This window comes from Pipistrellus kuhlii, unplaced genomic scaffold (genome assembly GCF_014108245.1).
Source record: "Pipistrellus kuhlii isolate mPipKuh1 unplaced genomic scaffold, mPipKuh1.p scaffold_m20_p_39, whole genome shotgun sequence".
NCBI lineage: Eukaryota > Metazoa > Chordata > Mammalia > Chiroptera > Vespertilionidae > Pipistrellus > Pipistrellus kuhlii.
This window is the reverse complement of record NW_023425539.1, coordinates 1,946,045-1,958,511: the sequence shown is the minus strand read 5'-3', so window position 1 is coordinate 1,958,511 and position 12,467 is coordinate 1,946,045. Positions and strand designations below refer to the sequence as shown.

Here is a 12,467-nt window from a genome sequence, read left to right as displayed (position 1 = left end):
AAAATAAAAAGATGAAAGACGAAAGCAGTAGAGCCTGTGCCAGGTTCCATGCTGCTTATCTTCCTCGCACATGACCTCGTGTGCTTCAGTACCTGTGCAGTCTACTTCAGGCAGCAAGGAGAATGAAGAATAATGGCTACAGTTAATGATGCTCAGAAACACAGGGATAGTGTAATTGGTTCTGCTGAGCCTTCTAGACCCGCTCAGTGGGTTGCTTTGCACATCCCCATTGCAGAAATTGAGTTACTAAATAGGACCAATACAGCAACTGCTCCTAACAACACCCTCGGATGCAGGCTGCAGCCATGCTCCAGTGCTCCATTCGGAAACTCCAGTACCAGTAGATTGAAAGCAGACATTTTTGGGTGATTAGTTCTGTTTTTAGTCCACATACAACTTGGAAAGGAAAAGTAACTCCATTTTATTTTAGAATGTCTAGGGCCAGAATCTATCTTTCAACACATTTACGATTAGCCAGGTAATATTAGTATTTTAAAAAAATCTTAAACTTGCCGAAACCAGTTTGGCTCAATGGATAGAGCGTCGGCTTGGGGACTGAAAGGTCCCAGGTTTGATTCCGGTAAAGGGCATGTACCTTGGTTGCAGGCATATCCCCAGTAGGGGGTGTGCAAGAGGCAGCTGATCGATGACTCTCTCTCATCGATGTTTCTAACTCTATCTCCTTTCCTCTCTATACAAAATCAATAAAAATATATTTTAAAAAAATCTTAAACTTTTTTTAGGTCTCAGGATTCTCCCAGTTACAAAATGCTCTTCTTTCTGTGTAACTGATTACTAGAAATTAGATTTCAAATATTGGGGTGTGTGTTGAGAATGGACTTGCTTGACGGAATGACTGCTTCACAGGAACCCTTTTGACTCTGGAAAATGAATTAGATTAAATTTCCTTGACTTTGGTACATTGTTATAACAAGCAAAAGCATTCCAGCCTGAAAAAAAAATCTGGCAGACAGTTTATCTTTCTTTAAGACTGAAATGTGAGATTGCGTGAGTCTTATTTGTTTGCTGGAACAAAAAAGTGGTACCTTCAGCAGAGAGAGTGCTGGTGGGATGCCAGACTGAGAATAAGAGAAAGAGAGATAGAAACCCTTTCTCTGAGGAGGAATCGTACACTTCTGCAGACCTTCGCCTGGCCCTTCTTGCCTTTCTTAGCTGAATGTCTTATGTCTTAAGGTGTTGGACATAAGACAGCGCTTATAATCCCAGGAAGAGGCCTCTTTAGTGTGTGTGTGTGTGTGTGTGTGTGTGTTTTAATCAGGACCCAACATTTTTTAGAAGGTTCCAATTGTTTTAGAATTTACTGATCCCTTGCATCATCCTGGGCTTTAGACTCCACATCAGGCAAGTAGATAACATTTGTGAGTGTGGCACTATTTTTGAACCATTGCTTATAATTATGCCTGAAGTTAGGGAAAGCATTCAGAGCAGTAGTTTCAGCACTGCTACTCTTAGAAATGCCCCATGATATTTTTTATTTTAAAACAATTTTACTGATTTTTTAAAGAGGGAGGAGAGAAAGAGAGAGAAATATCAATGTGTGAGAGAAACATCCATCCATTGCCTTCCATAAGGGGGGTCGAACCTGCAACCTGGGGATGTGCCCTCACTGGGAATGGAACCTACTTTTTAGTGGACCAACCAAGCGAGCCCTGCTGGCCAGGGCCCCGTGATGTTTTTCATCAGTCAGCAAGTATTTTTGTCAAGTTTCAATTGTGCTCTAGCTTTGGTTAGATGCTAGAGATGAGAGGACAATATGATTTACCGTCAGAAAAACTTTTTTAAAAATATATTTTTATTGGTTTCTGAGCCAGTTGGCCAGGGCGACACCGCAGCTGTTTCAGGGATGCTAAGTCCTGGAATCAGAAAGACAGGGTGGTAGGAAGCTGAGTGGAAACAGTTGCTGAGTGAGGCATCCTTTTTGGGGTGGGATGGAATGGAGAACCACCTAGAGTGACCCAATCCCATTCCATCGCCCTTTTCCAACTCTAAGACCAAACTTTCCAATGATGAAAATACCTGTGTCCAGGCGCAGAAATGACAGGTAGAGAGCTCCTTTGCTCACAAACCTTTGTAGATGTAAGTATGTTGATCCAGCAGAGCAAGCACACGCTGCCCCGGGAGGTGGTGGAGCAGCTGCTGGAATCATGACCTCAGACTTGGCAACAAATGGGCTAAGGGCCTTCTCAGAGGAGCTTCTGGACGTTCATTGCGGAAGCCATGGCATAGTCACATGCACTAGCTTAGCATCCTTGTCCCCACATGTGAATCCTCCTGCAAACCCCGGGGAGGTGGGAGAAGATCGAAAGAAAGCCATGTTTGGATTTGAGCTGCACACAGGGCAGGGAGAGCACAATAAAAAAGGATTCCCAATGGGAGAAGTGGACAGCACAGGAAACATGGGAAGGAAAGGGGGATACGATCCCTCTAACAAGGAAGACAACTTAACTTTGCTTTTTGAGGATTTTAAAAATATTTTATTGATTATTTTACAGAGAGGAAGGGAGAAGGATAGAGAGAAACATCGATGAGAGAGAAACATTGATTAGCTGCCTCTTGCACATCCCATACTGGGGATGTGCCTGCAACCAAGGTACATGCCCTTGACCAGAATAGAACCTGGGACCTTTCAGTCCACAGGCTGACGCTTTATCCACTGAGCCAAACCGGTTTGGGCAAGAGGATTTATTTTTTTTAAGCAAAAAAGAAAATGGATGAATTCATAGTCTAGAAATAGCTCTTCCATTGGGTACAGCTGGATTCAGGGGTTCAGATAACCCTGTCTGCCTTTTGTCTTTCTCCATCTCCGCTTTGTTTTCCTCTTCCCTCTGTGAAGGTGTCTTTTCCACAAAGGCTGGCTGTTTTTCTCTGAAGGCAAAAATGGCCACCCACAGCTCCGGAGTTACATTAGCCTTGTCATTACTTTTATAAAGGGCTAGTGAGACCCAATTAGGACAGGCTACTCTTAAATCCAAACTAAATAAAGTGCTTTTGATGAAATGAAGCATGGGTCCTTTGGACTGCTCCATCTTTTATATAAATACACATGTTTTGCACATGTGTGGCTTTTGCACCCTTACAAATCCCTGAACATTGCTTCCCCTACTCACAGAAGCTACTGTGGGTTGTCATATTTTTAATGCGTGGCATTCCTCTTTGTGGGTTCTTATTTCAGGGGAAACATTTGGCTCACCTGTAGCTGTAAGTGTCCCTTTCTAACATCATTTTTTTTATTTCCACGTGGGGTTCTATAATGTCTTTAGGGTTTGCCGCAGTCTGGAGTCCCCGTGGATAGTTGTGATGTTTTTGAAGGCACAGTCATCTGGAAATTCCAAAATTCAGAGTTTCTACCCCCATCAGTCACCTCTGTCTCTTTATAGGTTTTGAAGGTTACTGCATATGTGCGCATGCACACACACACACACACACACACACACACACACACACGTGTGCACACAGATATGCATGTCCTGTTTATTTGTTGTCATCAAAATGTGTAGTAATCTCTGGGATAGAGGGAAATAGTTTTGTTTTTAAATTAAAACTTTCTGATGCATATTGGCTAGAATCCTGAGTACTTCCCTGTATCCAAATGCTGGACTCTGTCTCTACTACTTCGGTCCAGAAAAATTGTCAGCGTAAGTGCAATGAATCAAGAGAACTTTATTAATTTTCTTCTGAAGCTGGACTTGATTACAGTGTAGGAACTGGTGCCGTCCAGTTTTTCATCTATTTCTCTTATTCTAGGCACTTGAAGAGGCCCAGAAAGCGATTCAGCAACTCTTCGGCAAAATCAAAGATATCAAAGACAAAGCAGAAAAATCAGAGCAAATGGTGAGTTTAGGTTTCTTCCTAATTTTTTTGCTCCAGAAGAGGAAGTTTGCATCTCATCCAGTTATCCTCGTTAATGGGCTTTTACTCCGATTTGTTGCCAGCCGTAGCACCCATGTCTCTAAACAAGCCCTCTGAGGACACTCTAGGTCAGTTCAGGAGGAGGAGCTAGCTATAGGGCCGCCCGCTGTTTGCAGCCCTGTGTTTAAATAGTTTTCTAGTCATTTTGGATTCCTTTCTCCAGCACTTGTTTATATCATGTATTTTACTATATAGTATATCACACATAGTACTAGGCTTGTGTTAGTTGCTCAATGAATGGAAGCCATTATTAAGATATACGATATGTCACTTAGTATCACATGAAAACGGTTCCTGGATCTGGGAGGTGGATGTAGCCTGCCCATGATACATGCTTATGGTTTTGATTAAGTCCTCCCTCTACACATCTGTCCTCCGGTGATGTACTCTGAGGCCCCGCTCCTGACCAAGAATCCAGGCTCAGCCACTCGTACTCTGTGGGAGGTACTGGAAATGCCAACTCCTGGGCTCAGATTCTGACTACATAATGTCATGTTTCTGAATTGCAGTTTTTTCAACTGTAAATAAGAATAACAACATCTAGCTCAAAGCGTTACAAGAATTGAATGTATGAAGAGCACCGAGCATAGTCTTAGACTTGTGTTAGTTGCTCAATGAATGGAAACCATTATTCCTATCATTTTCCCCCCTTAATCTTTTTGGTTACAAAAAACCTTGCATGTTTGTGATTGTGAAACTGAGCTGTGCAGGTCATAATCTTTATGAGTTCATGCAGGGTGATCCAACTAGAAAATCAGGTCATATGAACTTAACGCACTACCAGGTTTTTCACTTTTTTTAATTAAAAAAAAATTTTTTTAATCCTCACCTAAGGACATAGTGTTTTTAAAAAAATATATTTTATTGATTTTTTTTACAGAGAGGAAAGGAGAAGAGAGGGATAGAGAGCCAGAAACATCGATGAGAGAGAAACATCGACCAGCCACCCCCTGCACACCCCGCACACCCCGCACGGGGTACATGCCCTTGATTGGAATCGAACCCAGGACCCCTCACTCCTCAAACTGACGCTCTATCCACTGAGCCAAACCGGTTTCAGCCATAGTGTGTTTTTTTTAAGCTGACTTGAGAGAGGGAGAGAGGTCAGTTGGTGAAAAAGTTCATTTCATTCTCCCAAATGAGGATTTTATAGCCCTGGGTAAATTACCGTATTTTTCGGACCATAAGATGCACTTTTTTTCCCCCAGAAGTGGGGGGGGAAAGTCCCTGTGTCTTATGGTCCAAATATAGCCTACACATATACTTTAAAAAAAAAGTTTTTTTACTTGCCCGGCTCTGTGTGGTCTCTGTGTGCTTGCCCGGCTCTAAAATGGTTCTAAATGCTGCTGTTTACTTTACAGGGTTGATTACATGTGTTTATGACTGTGATGTTGGGTTTTAATGCACATAAAATATTTTAGGACACTATTTGTTTCAGAATCTTTTTTTCTTCATTTCCCTTCTCTAAAAACTGGTGCGTCTTATGGTCCAGAGCGTCTTATGGTCCAAAAAATACGGTAGGTTGAAGAAGTGCCAAATTAAATTTAAGTGGGCTGATTGAGAATGATTTTGATTATCTCTTGTGAAAAAGCCCATGTTTTCTCTAAGGGCTAACCTTAGAGACTTTTTTTTTTTTAACATTTTGTTTTTCAATTACAGTTTATAGTCAATGTTATTTTGTATTAGTTTTGGGTGTAACCTGAGATTTTTTTTTTTCTTGCTTCATTTGCAGTATTTTCTTGTGGAGTTACTTGCAGATGGGTTTATATCATTCTTACCTTCTTCCTTTTTCTCCCATGGTTTTCAATATTTAGGTTAAAGAAATCACCCGTGATATTAAGCAGTTAGATCATGCCAAACGCCACCTGACCACCTCAATCACAACGCTGAACCACCTGCACATGCTGGCAGGCGGTGTCGATTCCCTCGAGTAAGCAGTGTCAACTTTCTCTTTTGGGTCCACACGAAATGACTGTCACATATAGGAAAGGGTTTATTTACTTCTCAGCCAGTAAAGTCTCACCATCCTGCCCCACTTTCTGCAAATCTGGCTCAAATGTTTGGTCACCAGGTTTACTTTTTGCCCTCTGGTGTTCACAATCCATCAAACAACCTGACACTTTTTGCTGTTGTTGTTAATCCTCACCCGAGGAGATTTTTCCCATTGATTTTCAAAGAGAGCAGAAGGGAGGGAAGGGGAGAGAGAGAGAGAGAGAGAGAGAGAGAGAGAGAGAGAGAGAGAGAGAGAGAGAGAGAGAGAGAAACATCAATGTATGAGAAACACATGGATTAGTTGCCTCCTGAACTTGACCCAACTGGGTCCGGGGATTGAACCTGCAACTAGGTATGTGCCCTTAATCGGGACTCGAACCCGCAGCCCTTTGGTGTGTAGACTGATGCTCTAAACACTTGAGAAAACCAGCCAGGGCGCAGCCTGATACTTTGAAATGAGATGCAAATGAGTCTGAAGGGCCTGTGGAGAAATGACTTCAAGAATACAGGTTTCTGCCGGGACCGGTTTGGCTCAATGGTCGGCCTTCTGATTGAAAGGTCCCGGGTTCGATTCTGGTCAAGGGCATGTACCTTGGTTGCGGGCACATCCCCAGTAGGGGGTGTGCAAGAGGCAGCTGATCGATGATTCTCTCTCATCGATGTTTCTTACTCTCTATCCCTCTCTCTTCCTCTGTGAAAAATCAATAAAATATATTAAAAAAAAAAAAAAAAGAAGAAGAATACAGGTTTCCATGCGGTAGGTCTCTATCATTGAAGCTCACAAGGTGATTTGGGGCCATTGTCCCTTCCTACAATCTTAACTTTGCCAAGTTTAAGATGGGCTGAGTCACATTGTCATTGAATGTATCATGTAAAACATATCTTTGATTTATCATTCAACCCAGTTTTTCAAATAGAGTAGCTTCTTGTTTGGTTTATAGAGGAGCTAAAGGGAATGATGCATGAGGACATGAGAAATAGGATCAAAAGGAAGAACTGGTTATTTACCACAAAGAAGCCAGTTCTTTTCTGTGGTCTCTCTCAGGCTGAATTTCCCACCCCAGCCTCAGTGTAATCTCATGTGCAAACAGAGAAAGAGCATCTTCATGTAAATTTAGATGCAGTATCCAAAGTTGGGGGCGGGGGGCTGGCTCCTTCTTGATCTCTGTCAGACGTTGCATGAGTTTCAGTCCCTGGTACATTTCCTGCAAGGAGTGATCAGAGAGGTCAGAGGCCAGTGGAACTGGAAGAACAATTTCCTGTCCCTTCCCCCAGATGCTCAGTCTTGCACAACTATCTGACCAGGCAGCAGCATCACATCTTTTTTTTTTTTTTTAATTAAAATATATTTTATTGATTTTGTACAAAGAAGAAGGGAGAGAGAGAGAGAGTTAGAACCATCGGTGAGAGTGAGTCATCGATCATCTGCCTCTTGCACCCCCCCCCCCCCCCCCCCACTGGGGATGTGCCCGAAACCAAGGTACATGCCCTTGACCGGAATCAAACCCGGGACCCTTCAGTCCCCAAGCCGACGCTCTATCCATTGAGCCAAACCGGTTTCTGCAGCATCACATCTTAGCTTGAACTTGATCCTGTCTTTGTAAATGCCTCTTCAGGGAAGTCATAAAATACACTTTTAATTTAAAAGCCCAACCTCAATGAAAGACTTAGATCTAATGGTTTGTCCTTCCTTGCTATGTGTAACTTGATTTTATCAGCATCCTTTTTAATGCTTCATTAACCTCTGCAAAAGGGAAACAGAGTTGTGTAACATTGGCTTAAAACCTACAGATCTGAGTTAACATGTCAATGAACCTAAATGCCCTTTGTTGTATCCTGGGAAGATGTGTTTGGTTTGCCCCTAAACTGTAATCCTCAGATAATTACTTCCTTACCCATGTTCTCTGTCAAAAGCCTGCTATTCCCATAACCCAACTCAAATCCGTAATTTTCCCCTTCCCCACACAATGAGAACCCATTACTCACATGTTTTTTTGTTCCTCCTATAGCATCTACCTAGTATTTCTGTTTAGAACTCAGTTCATCCTACTTGGTTAGCTGTGTATAGGCCCTCTCCCTGACTAAATGTTGTTGCCTTGAGGATTGAAACATCCGCCTCTCCCCCACCCCTTACTCCCCCACCCCTCACCCCCCCCACACTGCATAGCACCATACATTTTTAGTGCTCAGTAAATGCTTATTAAATCGAGTTGACGTCTGTTTTATTTTTTGGATTTATATAATTTGTTTTTTTAATCTTTATTGTTAAAAAAATATACATATGTCCCAGTGTCCTCCCCCCACCCCCATCAACGCCCTCTAGCCCACTCTTGCCCCCTGTTCCAGTGATGTCTGTTTTAGAGCTCAGAGTATCGTTCCACATCTGTTTCTTGTGTCCTTAGTGGTTTTCTAGAGTTCTCAACTTCTTATTTCCTTTCAGAGCCATGACCAGGCGAAGGCAGTATGGAGAAGTTGCTAATCTTCTTCAGGGTGTGATGAACGTTCTAGAGCACTTCCACAAGTACATGGGAATTCCACAGATCCGGCAGCTTTCCGAAAGGTACTGTCATCAGAGAAAATGACCTTCCTGTTTAAGAAAAGGTGGTGCTGGGAAGTGCTGGAACAAGATGGCCATGCGCATAGCAGAGGCAGGGCTTGGCTGCCGCTCCACACAGTGAGACCTGGGGATCCCGCTGCTCCATGCTGCACAGGGGAGGCCCGTCCTGGTGTCTCTGCCACCTTGGGTGGAGGATGCAGGTCCCAGTGGAATAGGCGGGTCGCAGCAGGGTAGGGTAGTTGAGGGTGATCAGGCCAGCAGGGGAGGGCAGTTGGGGGTGATTAGGCCAGCAGGGGAGGGTAGTTGGGGGCGATCAGGCCAGCAGGGGAGGGCAGTTGGGGGCGATCAAGCCAGCAGGGGAGGGCAGTTGGGGGCGATCAGGCCAGCATGGGAGGGCAGTTGGGGGCAATCAGGCCAGGAGGGAAGGGCAGTTGGGGATGATCAGGCCAGCATGGGAGGGCAGTTGGGGGCAATCAGGCCAGGAGGGGAGGGCAGTTGGGAATGATCAGGCTGGAAGGGGAGTGGTTAAGGGGCAATCAAGCTGGCAGGCTGAAGCAGTTAGGAGCCAGCGGTCCTGGATTGTGAGAGGGATGTCTGACAGCTGGTTTAGGCCTACAGGGATCGATCTTAAACCAGCCGTCGGACATCCTCCGAGGGGTCCCAGATTGGAGAGGGTGCAGGCTGGGCTGAGGGACCACCCCCCCCCCCCCCCCCCCCCCCCCCCCACACACACACACAAACACAGAGATTTCGTCCACTGGGCCTGTAGTTCTATTGTAAGAAGGTACCTTAGATGGCATCTGATCTAACTTTGTGATGCAGACTTCCCACCCATCATACCCTGACCAGCTCCTGACCGTGTCTTCCAAAGCTCCCCGTGTCACATCGTTGCTGGCCTGCCGTTATTGCAGTGGCAGCTGCCAAGTTGTACATCTCAACAGCTCTCAGTTGTCTGTATTAGTGAGGGAAACTCTCCCAGTTGTCTATTTCCTTGTAACAAACCACACACGACTCTGAGTTTCTAGTTGACCACATCTTTTTTTGTATGGGTCTGGATTTTTATTAAAATATTTTTATTATTTCTTTGGCTCTGGAGCAGGAAGGGGAGATGGCAAAATGCACTCAGTGTGCCCTCTTGCAATGGAAATGCCAAAGAATTACAAAGGAATGTCAGAACAGAGCTTGGCAGAATACTAGGGAAGTCACCACCCTTCCCCTCGTCCTTCCTAACCCCTTCACACTTAGAGATGGCTGGTCGCCATGTCATACTGGGGATGGAAAGCAGCCAAGAGAGTGGACAAATAGGGCTTTATGAGCTGCGAGAAGGAAGGAAGTTTGAATGGAGAAGGCAGACTTGCTCTCCGTGGATGGGGGAGAAGGGAAGGAGGCAGTATCTCCTCCCTCTCTCCTCATGGTGATCCAGAGTTGATCTGTCTTTCCCATTCGTTTATTCTTTCCTTCATTTACCTAATAGATATTTACTGTGCACCTTCTATATCCTAGATCCTGTGCTGGAGTACCACAGGCACAAGAAAAGCAATAAACACTCTCTGCTCAAGGAGTTCATTTTTGTGTAGAGAAGAGAAACACTAATATAAAATTTCATCATAGCACAGATACAATAAAACTGGTATTTGCTTTACAAGGCATGGCAGGATCTTAGAGGAGGAATTGATAGAATGAACCTTCAGGGGCTGAGGGTAGGGGTTATAGAAGAATTAAATTTTAATCTGATTTTAAAAGAATGGGAAGAATCTTATCAAGATAAAAAGGAAGGTGGGAGAATAGATGAGAAAGAGCATCCTGTCACTTTGGGGGATGATAGAGGATGAAAGTCTGCATAGGTAGTCAATGTCAGAGTTCATATGCCTTGCTAGAGAACTTATTCTTTATTTGATGAGCAATGAAAGGTTTTGAGCGGGAGGGGCATGATCTCACTTGTATTTTATGGAAGTCTGGAAGTACATGAAACTGAGGGTTTGGTCTATGTTCTAGACTAGAGAAGATAAGGACCATACCAAAATAATGGCCATGAGGTCAAGGAGATGTGTTGAGGGGTTGGATACCAACTTGGTTGGTTGTTTGTGATGAGCATTGTTGACGGCAGAACTGAATTTTATTTATAAAACAGTAACTCAGAGACACACAAGCCAATGTGCTCTTTTAGTTCTCTTTGCTTTCTAACATTTTTTTTGAAAGGTAGTTTTATAAACTTGAATAACGTTGTGATCTCTGTTGTAATAACATTCCCCTTATAAAGAGAAAAGCTAACACTTCGTCAGTATATTTCAGTGCTGCAAACACTCATTATCATGTATGGCTGCTGCAAACTCAGGAGGATTTACTTTTCTTTTAGTGGAAAACCTCTATTTGCAGAAATTGTAGGTTAGTATAGAGCATGTACTATTATTAAGTAACGCTAAAAATAACACAAGAGAAAAAACCTTGTTTTCAGAGCTTGACTACAATTGTTTTTCAAGAGGTATTAAAAGTTTGAGGAAAGTCCAGACTTCTTATTTTTAGCATCATTTCTGGTGATTTTCCTCTCTGATGTTTACATAGCAATGGTAGAACCATCTGGAAATGATAGAAATAGCTATTTGTTTGGGGGGAGGGGAGAAGGCAAGTTATACCCTATGCATTGCTTCAGCTTCTCTAATTTATTGTAATAGCTTTCTGTCCATAAATTATAGAAATCATATAAAAGGTTATACTCTGGAATCTTTGCCTGTGCATTTAAAATGTAAAATTCATGGATCTTGATTTAAATATAGTTATTTTTTTCCAACTGCCCCTCTGGAAAATGCTTAAACACTAATATAACATTGAAGGAAAGATTTTTTTTAAAATATCATCTTCATATTACAAATCCTCCTGGCTTAAGAGTATCCATGAAAGCAAATGTTTCTAGTAATCAGTCAATATTTCCTAAGAAAGAATGGAAGAGTCTTGCATTCTCTTGAAACCCTTGAACTAAAAATATTTTTCAGGGCTATCTCTAATCTCTTATATGTGAGAGATACCTGGCAGATTGCGATCACATGATGTAGTGGTGAAAGAGACTAAAGCAGAGAATGAAAAGGCCTGCCTACCTGTGTGTATGACAAGTTCCTGCGGAAAGAACTTTAGTTTCAAAAGTGTAAGTTTCAAAAGTATAGGGGCTGTACTTGATGTTCTCAAAGCATCCAGCTGAGTTGCTCGAAGATTCTGGGTTGAGATTACAGAGCCTGTCTGTTCGGAAATGGAGCAGCTCAGGCTAATGTGGCTAACTAACCATTCTGTCCCGGACACACCAAGTATTTGGGAGGTCAGTTTATTGTGAACTTTTGTATTTTGTTTGGGACTGTCATTCACAAGGTAATGGAAGCATCAGGGTTACTTTAGCTCCAAATGTCTAAATAATTTTCCTAATTTGCTGCCCCTTTGCTACCACCCCTTATGAAAACTGATAACACGTTTAGGAAAGGGCACCTTTAGACAACCCATAGTCAGCTGGCATGGAGGATGCTAGGAGCCAGTTGGTTGACCTTTCTTTCCAGGCAGCACAGGGAATCTTTCATTTCCCAAGAGTGATCAGCACCCAACCAGGCAGAACTTATTTGGATGCCAGGAGGAATTATTATTTACTGTCCTATTCTCTACCAGTTGTACCTTGGTTTTCATAAGAGTGACTAGGAAATCTTGGTAGTTCGATCCTTCTGTGTGCTCTGCTAACAGAGTCTCAGCCGTTCCATCTCTTTACAGTAGGCATTTACTTTTCATTGTTAAAAGAGGAAGGAATATAAACAAAGGAGTCAGGTTGAAGATAGATTCTTTCAAGTGATTTTTCCCCCCTGGATCCTGTTTAGGCAACTGATTGTAAAGACTGCTGTTCACATCTTCCCCTAATGTTACATGGAATCGTGGTTTGGGTTTACAGACACCATCATTAATGTCAATAAATTCCATCCGAATCGCTGATAGATACTTTAAACACTACGCTTGGAAA

The 12,467-nt window shown here is 43.0% G+C and overlaps 1 protein-coding gene across 3 annotated transcripts in view; it reads left to right on the top strand.

Annotated features, from left to right (window-relative positions):
* VPS53 (VPS53 subunit of GARP complex) overlaps window positions 1-12,467 on the top strand; it is a 131,775-nt gene that overhangs the window by 35,293 nt on the left and 84,015 nt on the right. For all 3 annotated transcript variants that reach the window (XM_036408414.2, XM_045571037.1, XM_045571038.1), the window contains exons 5-7: window positions 3,766-3,852; window positions 5,745-5,860; window positions 8,363-8,482. In XM_036408414.2, coding sequence (XP_036264307.1) covers window positions 3,766-3,852; window positions 5,745-5,860; window positions 8,363-8,482 — 323 coding nt within the window. The remainder of the gene's footprint in view (window positions 1-3,765; window positions 3,853-5,744; window positions 5,861-8,362; window positions 8,483-12,467) is intronic.